Source organism: Nyctibius grandis, chromosome 4, assembly GCF_013368605.1.
Source record: "Nyctibius grandis isolate bNycGra1 chromosome 4, bNycGra1.pri, whole genome shotgun sequence".
Lineage (NCBI taxonomy): Eukaryota > Metazoa > Chordata > Aves > Nyctibiiformes > Nyctibiidae > Nyctibius > Nyctibius grandis.
In genome coordinates, this window is record NC_090661.1 from 88,881,418 (window position 1) to 88,894,729 (window position 13,312).

The window sequence follows — 13,312 nt, forward strand, 5'->3', positions numbered from 1 at the left end:
GGCAGGGCACGGGGACCACGAGGTGACTGCTGCCCACTGGGACAAGGGTATATGTGGCAGAGGGGAGGAGAGGAACCAGCTTCCCCCAAATCCAGAAGCAGTCGCAACTCTGTTTATTGACATACAGCAGGGCATTTTCATCTGCCTTTAGGCTGCTGAGCTCTCTTCTGCTGCCAGCTGTCCGGTGCCTATGGGAGATCATTCTCATGCCCCCTTCCAGTGCACAGCTGGGCTATACCAGACCTCTGAGCAGAGCTCTCCTTGCTGGTACCTGCTCAGCAGCCAACTCCTCCATCACACCCCACGTTACCCTGTCCTCCCCGTGCGACTTTCTAGCTGGGCTACTCGGGTATGCAGCTGCGGGGAGCGCGATGCCGTCCCTGTCTCTATTGCGGGAGCAGCGGGGCTTCCCGGTGAGCAGGGCCGAGGGCAGAGGGGCCGGCAGAGCCGCAGAGCCGGCGGCGATGTCTCCCTCCGCTTCCCCAGGAGATGGGGCAGGAGAGCAGGCGCGGCTCTGAGCTGGCGGCCGGGCCGGGGCGGGGGGGACCGGCGGGAGCTGACCGCGGCGGACAGGCAGGGTCCGGGCAGGGCTGCGGCAGCCGTGCGGTCACCGAGGCAGCCCTGGCGCCATCCCCCCGCCGCTCGGCTTTTGCCCCACGGAAAGGCTCGGCGACGGGCATCCCCCCCGCCCGCCGCCCCCCTCTCCTCTCCCCCGCCCCGCCGCTTGCCGTGCGCTTGGCAGCCCCGACGCCCTCCGCGGCCAGTTTTCCAGCCCTGCGCTTCTTCTGCCGTGACAAGCAGTGGCTGCGGGGGCCTGTTTACTGTCCGGTTAATAAGTGAGCTGGAACGGGGGGGGGGAAACTTCTCCGACGGAGGGGAGCGGGCTCGCCGGCGGGCGGGCGGGCGGGGGGAGCGTTCCTGCGCCGCGGGGCCCCGGCGCGCCCCGCTCCCGGCGCCCCCCGCCGCCCCCCGCCCGCAGGTGCAGGGGGCTGGCACTCGGGAACTGGAAAGAGCTGGTTGGAGTTTGCACTTTAAGCTGCCGGCAGGGAGGCAGCCGGGGGCTCGGAGCTGGTCGGGGCGCCCGGCGCCGCGGGAGGATGGCTTGGTGGCTGCGGCCCCTCGTGGGAGCCCTGCTCCTGCTCGGGGGGGGCGGCCGCCCTCAGCTTCCACCACCATCGCTACGAGGAGATGGTGCAGGCCCTGTTCGGCGTGCAGAGCCAGTGCCCCTATGTCACCCGCATCTACAGCATCGGCCGCAGCGTCGAGGGCCGACACCTCTACGTGCTGGAGTTCAGCGACTACCCGGGCATCCACGAGCCCCGTAAGTACGGGGGGACGGGGACGGCGGTTTGGAGACGATGGGCTTCGTCGCCACGCTTCCTGCCACGCGGCACCGTCAGGGCATGGGGTGGGGGGTGTCTCCCTTTCCCAGAGGTGCCCGGGTGTCAGGCAGTGCCAGCTCCAGCAGAGCTCCCACAGCCAGCCCGGGGACACGCATGCAAAACCCACACGTGCACCTGTGCTTGTGTGAGCTGCGGCATGGCCCGCCTGTGCACTTTGGACGGAGCTCTGATTCTTCAGCACAGGCTAATGCGAGAACCAGGGTGAGTCCATCCCAGCGACTCCCTTGCTCTGCCACCCTCTCCCTCCCAAAACAGTGTTGTGCAGGCATGGAAAGGGAACACCCACCCTCCACCCTTTGCTGCTGGATAGTGGCAGGAGGGAAGAATTGGAAGAAAATGGTCCTTCCTCCTCCAGACCCCAAAGCAATGGGGGCAGCGAGCGAGGGACCCCACAGAGCGGGCAGTGGGCTCCCGCAACCCCGCCGGCCCCGTGGGCTCCCCGTGCAGCCCCTGAGACAGGCAGGACTCTGGGATCTCTACCTGCTGCCACGTGGCCTGCAGAGCCTTGGCAGCAGCGGCCCCTGAGCTGCTGCCTGTGCAGCACGGAGACGCTGCCAAGCCAGACCTTGCTGGCAGCCGCGTGCCCTTGGTGGGGCTGAAGGGACCACACGGCTCTCTGGGCTGGGGGTGTGCACACTGGGCTCCCTCACTTCCCTGCCTTGTGCCCCTCAGCCACAGATGCAGACAGGGCTCTGCCTGCTTTTTGCAGGATCTTTCACCTTTTCAAATCCTGACTGGTGTGGTTAAATGCAGGGCCTGACAAGTCCAGACAGCCTAGTCCCGTGGGAAACTGCCGAGAGCACTGCAGGGGTGAGAGGGACCCATACCAGCAGCCCCCCAGGAGAGCAGCCCCCCAGATCCTACAGCATCCCACACCTGGTGGTGGCTCACCTGAAGACACACTGCACCAGGGGCAGAGCCGCTGTGGGACATGCTGCTCCCCTCCTGCAGCCCAGAGCATCACATTCGGGGGTGTCAGGAAGTAGGATGGGGAGGCTTCCCATCCTGGCCACCTCCGTGCCAGCCCTGTTCGGTATGGGGAGACCTGCACGGCACTGAGGACACCTCGGGCACCTCCACAGCACATCAGGGGCTGAATCAAAGCAGGGCGCAAGCAAAGGGCACTGGCAGTGCGCCACTGGATTTTAGACTTGCAAAACCACTGGAGAGCAGCTGGAAGGGCTGTAAGAGGTGACGAAGATCTCCCCTGCCCCAGGCGGGCAGCATGGACCTGTGGCCCTGCCTGTAGCATGGGCCACCCTAAGGCTGGCACTTTTAGCTAGTAGCATGAGGACTTTGGGTATCTGTGGACTCCCTTGAAGGCCACGGAAAGTAAGTCTGAAAAGGAAGCCTGGAGTTAGTGGGCTTACATACAGTAATTAGGGCTTATGTGTCCACATGGATAATGTTTAGGGGTCTGCATATTGAAAAAGGCTGACAAGTCCTGCTGCAGACTTGAACAAAGCAGAGGAGAATCCCTGCTGAGACCTTATTTTTTTAAATAAAGGCCGCACATATCTCCAGGACATTTTTACAGTTCTTATAACTGCATTACCTAATTAAATGAGTTCTCGTGTCTCCAGAAATCTAACCAGGTCAAAACGTTGCCCACCCGTGGTGTCCTGTGCTGAGGCACAGCGATCAAAAGATATGGAAAAGCAAAATCTTTTGCCAAAATTATAATTTTTTTTTGAATCTGTCTTCAGCATGTCCAGATGCAGCGTCTCCTCCCCACACAGCAAAAGCGTGGGGGATTTTGGAAGCAGCAGATGTCTGACGCGTGGGGCTGCAGTGCCTTTCACCCTGGGGATCCTCACGACACTGTGTGTGGCAGCAGGGCTGCGTGCTGCTACTGCGAGTCTGATCGTTGCTGGTGGCTGGAAAACTGATGGTGCAATGGGAGCTCTGGCAACCTGGCATTTGTAATGACACCCTGTTTTGTCCTGACCCTTTCATGTGAAAGTCAGGCTCCCCTTCTAACTGGATTCCCCTGGTGTCTCTCATCTTACCAGTGCAGACTCCAGCCTGAAATGGGATATTTCTCTCACAAGTAGCTGCTTTAAAAAACCGCTCTGGGAAAGCGTAACCTGTCCCCTCGTGTGTGCTGCCCCTCCTTCAGCAAAGCAGCGAGTCCTGCTCCGGGCACTGTCTGCCTGCAGTCTCCAAATCTGTATTTTGAGACCTCATTTTAGAAAAGTCCAGTGACAAGAGACCTTTTTGCTTATACTGGAGCTGCTCAATGGACAGTTTGATCATATTCAACTCAGCTGCTGAGGGTTTCTCCAGGCTGGACAAGGAGCAGCCAGAGGTGACCATGCCCTTCCAGTGAAAGAGCATGGCTCGCCCCAAGCCAAGGGATTGATTTTGTCCTGCAGGGTAATGAAAAGCTCCTTAAAGCATGCAGAGCCAGGAATGTGCCATGCTGGTGAGAGGCACTGAGAAGCAAACAGCAAAGGGCAGAGGTGGAAGACATGGCCTGTCCCGTCCACTGCCACCCACCACAGAGCTGGGAGGCCCTCGCACCCGGGGCTTGGGGTGGTAGCAATCCTGCGGTGCTCCCCGGTCCCTCTGTGCTGCCTCTCCGCAGCCCAAGACCAAACCACCTGCAAATCCACCCTCTTAAGCGCTCCAAAGGCGAACAGCAATGCGGTGGAGAGCCTGGGCTGCTCCCAGGGATGCTGTGGCAAAACAAAGGGGAGCCCATATGAGAACTGTGCCACTCTCCCTCACTGAGGTTTGCATTTTCCAAGGCAAAGGGCCATTTCACAACATTTATTGGGGGTCCCTTGGGCTTGCCCAGGCTCCCTGCAGTAGGATTTGGCTCCTTCCCTCCCTGTTACAGCTCCGGCTGATGGTGTCACTCTCTTGCTATCTCCAGTGGAGCCGGAGTTCAAGTATGTGGGGAACATGCATGGGAACGAGGTGCTGGGCCGTGAGCTGCTGCTGCAGCTCTCTGAGTTCCTGTGCGAGGAGTACCGCCGGGGCAACGAGCGGATCACCCGCCTCATCCACAACACGCGCATCCACATCATGCCCTCCATGAACCCCGACGGGTACGAAGTGGCTGCCAAACAGGTACCAGGCAGCTATCGCCTCCTCCAGCTGGGTAGGGGCAGAAAGCCCTTCAAACTCCTGCAAGATCCCCTTCACCGTGCCTATGGGGAGGGGGCATCTTTCCTTTTCATGCCCTGCCAAATTTGTCCCACTCAACCGATGTTGCTGCTCGTCACCTCCTGTGCCAAGGGCTCACGCTGTGTATCCTGCCCCAGGTGGCCCTGGCAGGTGATGGAGGAGCCTTCCTACACCTGCCTTACCCTCCCCAGAAGTTATTTGTCACAGGAGGGTCACTGCAAATCCCCTGCGCCAGGCTGGGGAAGCGGCAGCTGAATGCCACTGTCACAGGCAGACAGGGACATGAGGGATGGGGCAGGGGGGAAGCCCTCTAGTCCCCCACCGAAGCCTTGCCCATTCCATTGTACCTCTAGAGCCCGGGGAGATATTTTATTCATGGCTCTTTCAGTTGAGACAAACTGTTTATTTGGCTTGTGCCTTTCTCTGTGACCCTGGAAAATGAAGATATTGTTATTGACTTTCCCTGTCAGTACCAATACTCTTTATTCTCCTGCCAGCAATAACACACGTGTTGCGACTCAAAGGCACCGAAGCGCCGTTAGGACGGCCGGTCCTGCCGCTCTGACACCCAGCCTGCCTGCGCCCACCCTGTACTCACCCCCGTGATGCACCTTTGCCCCGCAGGGCCCGGACAGCAACGGGTACTTGACAGGGAGGAACAACGCCAACGGAGTGGACTTAAACCGCAACTTCCCTGACCTCAACACATTCATGTACTACAGCGGGGAAATCAGCGGGCCAAATCACCACATCCCACTGCCCGACAACTGGAAAAGCCAGGTACTGGTCTGGGATGCTGCGAGAGCTACAGCATCCTCTTAGAGTGGCTCAGCACCCAAGCAGATATACTGTCCTTTGGCTTGCACAGTGCTTGTCTCCTTCCCCATGCCTCCTGCATGCAGAGAAACGCTGTAATCCTGCCCCGTATCGCAGCTTGCACCTCTGCCAGGAGGACAGGCCGGTGTCTCAGCCAGCTTGGGGAGGAGGTTGCAATGCACAGGGCAGAGGAAGTGGCACATGCTGGCTAATGTGTGTGTGCCTCAGGTTTTGGGGCTGTGCTGGGAGAGCTGTAGCAGGGCATGCACCGGAGGAGCCAGCTCAGCACACCAGAGCAGATGGTGGAGAACGGAGGAAGCTGCAAGGGCTGAAGCAGGCAAATTGCGGGGCAGGGTCTGACGTGACCAATCACGCTGCAGCCTGGCATGGAGCAGCAGGTGGCCCAGAGGTGGCTGAGCTCTTCTCCCTGTCCCTGACCCTCTTCTCCTCACAGGTGGAGCCGGAGACGTTGGCTGTGATCCAGTGGATCAGCAGCTACAACTTCGTGCTTTCAGCCAATCTGCATGGTGGAGCAGTGGTGGCAAATTACCCCTATGACAAGTCTCAGGACCAGCGGTTCAGGAGCCACCAGCGCACGGTCAACACACCTACCCCTGATGACAAGTTGTTTCAGAAGGTGAGCACAGCCCAGGCGGGCGAGGGCATTCCCGCAGCCCTGGCAGGGCGCAGCCTGCGAGAGCTGGCTGGGAGTCTCTGGGTCGTTGCCTCGTGCAGGAGCTGAGCCAAGAAACGTGTTGGAAATAACCATTAGCAGATACGGCATTTCTGCCAGCTGCCGGCCCATGAGCCAGGTCAGGGCAGTCCCACTGTGAGCTGGTCCCACCACATGGACAGGCCAGTCTTAACCCTTGGGAGCTCCTTGCTCATCCATGCCATGCTTGGGTTTCCCATAACCCCAGTATCACCAGTGTCTTCAGTACCACCCTGCTCTTCAGAGCTGTAGCCTGCCCCCAGCTTTGCTTCACCATCATAGCATGTGTATGTTTTCTTTTCCTAGAGTGGTGGCAGGGTCAGGCTGGGGGTCTGCTGAGAGCAAGATAAGGGAGGTGGGTGCCCTGCAGGGGCTTGCAGATGGTGAAGAATAAGGAATACAATGAAAAGAGCACCAGGAGCATAGGCAGACATCAGGGAATGTATCAGTATGCGGTGCTGATCCTGCTAGCGCTAGCTGAAGCCCGTGGTTTTTCTCTATTGTTAAAATGTCCCAGAAAACAGTGCCTTCAGTCACTGCTTCCATTAGGAAATACCCAGCACAAGGAAAAGCAAGTCTGCGTTAGAACAGTTAATGAGAAAAATAAGTCTGAGCTGGAGTTCAGCCTTCTCTGGAAGCAGAGGCTCTGCAGGGATTTGCCAGGACCTGCTGGGATCAGGGCTGTGCTCAGACCCAGATGTAGAGAGGCTGCAGTCTGGGGCATAGGCTCATGATACCCACATAGCCTCGGAAGTCAGAAATGTAGTGAAGTAACTGTTTTCTTCCTGACAGAATGAGATTACACAAGCATCTGAACCATAATACAAGGCTATAGAGTTTGCATCAGAAAATGCAAACAATGGTCTCTCTTAAACTGTGTCTCATGCAAAGGACAGGCTTTGGATGCAGTGTCCCAATTTCAGCCCTGCCTTTATGTCTAAAAATAAGTAGCAATCTTAATAAGGGCAATAAACAAGCAGTTGCCAGAACCAGGAGTTGCCCAAACTCTTTCCTAATACAAATTCCCCTGATATATATGGTATTTGCATCAGGACTGGTAATGGTTAGCTTTCCTCGCATATCTGCTCCCCCTGTTAGTGCCATTTGCTGTGTGGGGACCAGCACCGATGGGGCTGGGTGCCCCTGTGTGGGCCCAATGCTCTCCGCTCCCCCTCGTCTCAGTGGGAGGCAGGGCAGGAGCTGCCTGTGCCATCAGCAAGCCTCCAGCTTGCCAGATTCTGCTCTTCTGCCTCCGCCTTCATCTGCCTACGTTTCATAGAGGTCCTGGCCACCTCATGTTGTATTTCATGGCAGTAAAATGCAGGAGCTGTCTCCTGTCTGATGTCCCTCCCACGTTGCCCAGTGAAGCCTGTGCAGGAGGGGGGATGTTTCATCCAGAGCCACCCACTGCTGGAGCGGTGACCGATGGCTGCTCTCTCTCTAGCTGGCCAAGACCTACTCGTATGCCCACGGCTGGATGCACCGTGGCTGGAACTGCGGAGACTACTTTGCCGATGGCATCACAAATGGGGCATCCTGGTACTCGCTCAGCAAAGGTAAGGGCTGGGCAGGTGAGCACCACCCGCAGCGAGGTGTTGAGCTGAAGAGAGGTAAAGGGATAGACGAGAAACCTCAGGACAGGATGGGCTGGGGAAGGGCTGTGGCAGTAGCACTGTGCCTATTGCTAGACACCATGCTGGTGTCTGCATCTCAGACCAGGAAATGGCTTGGGAAAACTGGAAGTGGCTTGGGAAAGAGCCACAGAAGTAGCTGAGGTCTGCAGAGACCTGCTGTGTGCTGCTGGATGAAGGAAGCATTAATCTTTTAGTGTATTTGAAAATGTTACGGTGTAACTTCATCAAGACCCAAAAGTGTGACCAAAGGGAAGACATTTCTCATAGCTGCTGGCTCATGAAAAATCTGATCAAAAAAGACATAATGAAGAAACTGAAAATCGGCAAATTAGGCTAGAAAAAAGATTGGAAAGCAACTGGAAAGGGACATACAGCCCCTGCGGTACCAAACCTTCCTGAGCTACTGAAAGATGAGTGGTGAATGATCCAGCTGAAGGAGGGAGGCGGGCAGCCACAAGGCAAGGGTTCTGCACGGAAGGAGAAGGCTCCAGTCACATTGTCATGGAGGGAGGAGGCTGCACCTGCAGAGCAGAGGGGGAGAGCAAGACGATTCTGGTAGAAGATAGACACAGAATGCCTGGGGCACAGGAGTGGGGAGGGAAGGGGGCCTTGCATTCCCCTGGCCATGGGTTCTTCTCTTCCAGGCATGCAGGACTTCAATTACCTCTACACCAACTGCTTTGAAATCACCCTGGAGTTGAGCTGCAATAAGTTCCCCCCTGAGGAGGACCTGGAGCGGCAGTGGATGGCCAACCGGGAGGCCCTTGTTGCTTTCATTGAAGAGGTAAGGGGGCAGTCCTGGCACTTACACCCTTCTTCTGCAGGCCCCCATGGGCCCCAGAGCTGATGGTAGGGAACTAATAGGACCTGGGAGCACAGGGGTGGAAAGGAGGCAGTCACAGAGCTCTCTGGGTGCTCTAGTTGGTAGGCTTTGGAAAGGCTGTTGTGTCCTAGACTGGCTCTGCTGGGGAGAACTGGGAGATCCAAGGGTATGGGGAAAGGTGGGGTTGTCCCCAGAGCTCCAGCCTCCTTCAGTACTTGGCAATACCCTCTTGAGCAAAGGAAGGTCCTTGGCCCAGCAGTCTGTCTCCCTCCCTGCAGGTTCACCAGGGCATCAAAGGGATGGTGTCAGACGAGAACAACAATGGCATTGCAGGAGCAGTGATTTCTGTCCAGGGAATCAGCCATGACATCACCTCTGGTGGGTTGTTGGTCCCCTTGCATGCTGTGCCTTTTGGATACAGCCTCTCGGAGGCTATCTGGATATGTGGGAGGGCATTAGCAGGTGAGGCTATAATATGTGTGGCCAGCATGGTTTGCTTCCAAAAATCATGAACTGTGAGTGCACGGTGCCTGTGCATGCTGGACCAGGGAGGGCTTTAAAAAAGCTTAGGAAAGAAAGAGGTAAGAACTGGAATGCAAACCTTCTTGTGAAGGACTTCAGAAATTCAGCTCTGATTTTATCTGAGAGAAAGGAGAAAATGCGTTTGTATATAACCAAAGAGAAGATTGAGGGAATAATCTACTCAAGTATCTAAGTATCTACACAGAGCTGAAAAAGTTGATAGGAAAGGACATGATGGCAGAACAAGCTGAAAGGCTAAAAGTTCAAGCCAGACAAATTTAGACTGAGAATGAAGTACCACCTCAGTTTATCCAAGTTGTGGTGCTTTCTCCTTTGCTGGCCAATTTTAACCTCCTTTTCATAAACACCCTTCTCCAACCGGACCAGACATTACAGACTGGCTGCAGAAAATAGCTGATATTCCAGCTCTCCAGAGGCTGGACAATGAAATCATCAAAATTCCTTCTGGCCATAGGTCTGTGACTCAGTGACACTCTAATATTTGGCACTTATGCCAACCTGCACAGGAAAGGGGAGTGTGCAAGAGATCACAGTCATGGAGCTGCTGGCTGCAAGAGCCCTCTGGGATCTCCTGTCCAACCTCCTGCTTGGAGCAGGATTGTCCCCAACATTGGCTCTGATCAGCCATTGCTCCCTCCGGCCAATTCTCACTGACCCTCAAGGATGGAGATTTCACAGCCTCTCTGCTGTCCTATGCCAGAGCTGGACCATCTTCATGGTGAAGCTGTGCTCCCTGATTGCCCTGAAGCTCCCAAGCTGCCATCTCGAGTGGCCACTGCCCCTCGTTGTATCTCCTGGCATTGCTCAGAGGAGTTTGGCTCCATCACCTTTGTAGCTGCCCTTCAAGTAGCTTCTGGCTGTGAGCAGATCCCCCTCCACCTCCTCCCAGCCAGGCTGAGCCCACCCAGCTCCCCCACCTCTTGTTGTGGGGCCTGAGCTCTCCCCATGGGTCAGGAGCTCTGGTTCTCCCACGTTCCTCTTGACCTGGGGGCACCAAAACTCGACACGATATCCAAGTGCAGCCTCTCTGGGACTGAACAGAGGGAGAAAATGACCCCCTTTGACCTGCTGGCCACCCTCCCTCTTTTCCCTTGGAAGCCCCTGACTCGTTTGTGTCTCACTCATACCAGTTAGCCCCACTTAAGCCAAAGTGACACAGGCTGCCTGTAATCATTGCTCAAATTTGCAATACCCATCCAGTTCCATAGATGGGAATATACTCAAATTGTCTAAATAATCCATAATGTGCTGCTGCCTCGTTGTTGGCCATCCCCTGTCTCTAACCACACCGGTACACAGTCCATCAAAGCGCTCCTGGGGCTTTCTTATGCAGGGAGAATCAGGCAGCGGAGCAGCTGAGCTGATGAGCGATTAAAACCTGCTGATGATAACCCAAACATGGCAAAATTGTATATGACAGGAATTAGAGATTGCGTTATGTGTAAGGAGTCAGACGGGAGCTGTGATTACCCTTAGGTCTGCTGGCACCTGACTGGCGAGCGCTCAGAGTTGCAGCCTCCCTGCACAGGCACAGCCAACGCTGCTGTACCGTCCCCTTTCGTTTGGTGTTTACTTGCAGACTGACCTCTACTCTGTGGCACTAATGAGACATCACATGCAGTCTACCAGTGTGAATCCAGCCTCACAGTAGCCAGCAGATCTGGAAGGAAGGCCAAAAGTTGCCTGGGTTTTGAAGGCTACACATCTTCGAGGAAGTACTCTCAGCAAGAGCTGCTGGAATAGCTTTTGCTCTGCTCCCTGTGCATCCTGAGTGCTTTCTTTTCCCATCTCGTGTTCCAGGTGATATGGGGGATTATTTCCGGCTGCTGCTGCCTGGCACTTACACTGTCACAGCCTCTGCAGAGGGGTACCAGCCCCAGACGGTGACAACAACAGTGGGCCCAGCTGCACCTTCACTGGTGAGTCAGGCTGCATAGTCACCAGGGTGTCTCCAAGTGTCTTCACCCCAGGAAGAAAGAAATGCAGTGGGGGATGTCTAGTGAGCAGTAGAGAAGGGAGATGGGACATAGAGCATTGCCAATGGCTACAGGCTGTCTGCTTTGGCAGACACAGGGCTCCCCACAGCTCACAGAGAGGGACACAGTGAAGGCAATGCCATGTGCCTCTTGATTCCTTGCTGAGGGCTCGCAGCTGCACCCGCCTGCCGTGCCAGCTCCTGTGTCCCTCTGCTTCTTGGCCAAGGGGAGAGCCCCTGTCTGGCTGGGGCTGCTGCTCTTTAGCTCTCCCTCCATCCTCCCCACTCTCCAGGATGTGATAATCTGGAGGCAGCATCTGTTCCCTGAGGCTCCGTTATCCCCCTGGCTCTGTGGGTTTCAGTGCTCTGCTATCATCTCCATCCTGCCTGGAACCAAACACATTAGCAAACTCATAGCAAGAACCTGAGGTCTGCCCTTCTTGCTGCCGAGAGCACCCAAGACAGATGGGGACTGGTGCCGATAAAGAACAGCCAAGCACCTTTGGGAGATGAAATGAAACCAGGTGCTCTTGACAACAGTGTGGCCCCTACAGCACCCTTCCGAGGGCAGGCTGGACAACTAGAAATCGGTTATAAAACCAGTGGGTGGTGATCCCTGCCCCTGCTGTTGCCTTGTGAACATAGCGGGACTGCAGATGCAGCCTTCTCTGAGGACTGGCAAGAACCCCCCGGCATCCTGGCACATTATTTGGTTCACTGCATGTACACTGGTCAATCTCTGCCGTAAATACACTGCGGTGGTTCTCCTGCCCTCTGTCTCTTCATCCCACCCTACCCAGCCTCTGAAGTTCTTCCAGAGCTGCCCTTTTCTCAGGATTAGAAACCTTCTAATTTTCATCCTAAATTTATTTATGGTCAGTTTATTCCTATTTGTTCTTATGCCAACGTGCTTTAAATAGCCCCTCTTCTTCCCTGGTATTTATTCCCTGATGTATTTATAGAGAGCTGTCAAGCCCAGTCCTAGCCTTTGTTTTGCTAGGTTAAGCACCCAGCTCTTTGGCTTTCCTTTTTAAAATAGATTTTCCTTTTACCATGTTATTGTAGAAGACTGATTTGTTGTTCCCTGACGGTCTGATTTTTGCAGAACTCCCCTCACAAGCGGCCCCTCCTATCCCCATTTCCCTCCACCCCTGCAGCACCTACTGTTCACCCCATCCCTCCCCCAGGAAGCCCACACAGCCCCATTCCAGTTTCACCTTTCTGTATGGCCTCCCCATTCCACATTTATCTGATGGTGTGTCCTGCACGTTCCTTGTCCCCTTCTCCCTCTTGTACCTGCTTGCATGGCTGTAGTGGATGGAGGTTTCTCTTCCGGAATTTTTTTGCCTGGACCTGCTGGAAGCACTGGTTGCTTAAAGACTGATTAAGCAGGATTCAGCTAACAAGATGCAACTGAAAAAGGAATGTCTGTCATAAAGTATTCTGTGTATTAAATATTCACAGAGATGCAAAGCAATGCTATTTCTTTACTCTCTGGTGAGAAAACATGAAGAGCATAGCTCAGTCCCTTGCCTTTCACAGCTCATCTTGCAAACCGTCCTAGGACATCGCATTGCCACAGGAGCAACTCTCTGAATAAGAAATGTAGCTGACTGTTGGTACAACATTTTCCACAGGAAGAAAAAAATGTTTCCAGCTGATTTAAGTACTGAGTTCCCATTGTATCGTAATACTGGCTGAGGCCCCTTATTGCTTGTCTTGGCCCAAGAGTCAGCTTCGAAGGCTAGCAGCAGCGGCAGGTCCTGCAGACCCCTGAGCCAGCAGAGCACACACATGGCGTTACACAGTTATTTTTGTTCTTTCTCCAGGTGCATTTTGAGCTCAACAAGAAGTGGGTGAGGAAGCCCCCAGAGCGTAAAGCCTCTGGCACACGCACAAACAACAAACCCCTTCAGAAGAAGGTAGTGCCAAGAGCCACTCGCCGGGGGACCCAAAGATGAGGACAGCTCACTTGGCTGAGAGCTGGGGGAAGCCGTTTATATGAGGCCTGGCTGATGACTCCAGCCAGTGAACTTTCCAACAGTCCAGCATGAAACTAGCCCAAATTATTAGGTTATTAAACAAGGAAGTATTTAATCCCCAAGCAAATCGTGAAGTCATTCACAACAAAATGTCTCTGGGCTGCGATTTCCCAGGCAGCATGTCTATAGCTGCCGAGCTCTCCTGCACTGGCTCCATCTAGGAGAACTCTGGTCCCTTAACTCCTGGACTCAGTTGCTACAGCTCACATGAGATGCTCAGACACTGGTGTAT

At 55.2% G+C, this 13,312-nt stretch overlaps 1 protein-coding gene across 1 annotated transcript; it reads left to right on the forward strand.

Annotated features, from left to right (window-relative positions):
- The first annotated feature begins 1,097 nt into the window (after positions 1-1,097).
- CPN1 (carboxypeptidase N subunit 1) lies at positions 1,098-13,078 on the forward strand. The gene is given in 10 exon segments (XM_068399465.1): positions 1,098-1,142; positions 1,144-1,321; positions 4,282-4,478; positions 5,160-5,315; positions 5,806-5,988; positions 7,508-7,619; positions 8,342-8,481; positions 8,799-8,898; positions 10,864-10,982; positions 12,868-13,078. Coding segments are annotated over 10 exon segments (1,362 nt in total). The 3' UTR covers positions 13,000-13,078.
- The last annotated feature ends 234 nt before the right edge of the window (positions 13,079-13,312 follow it).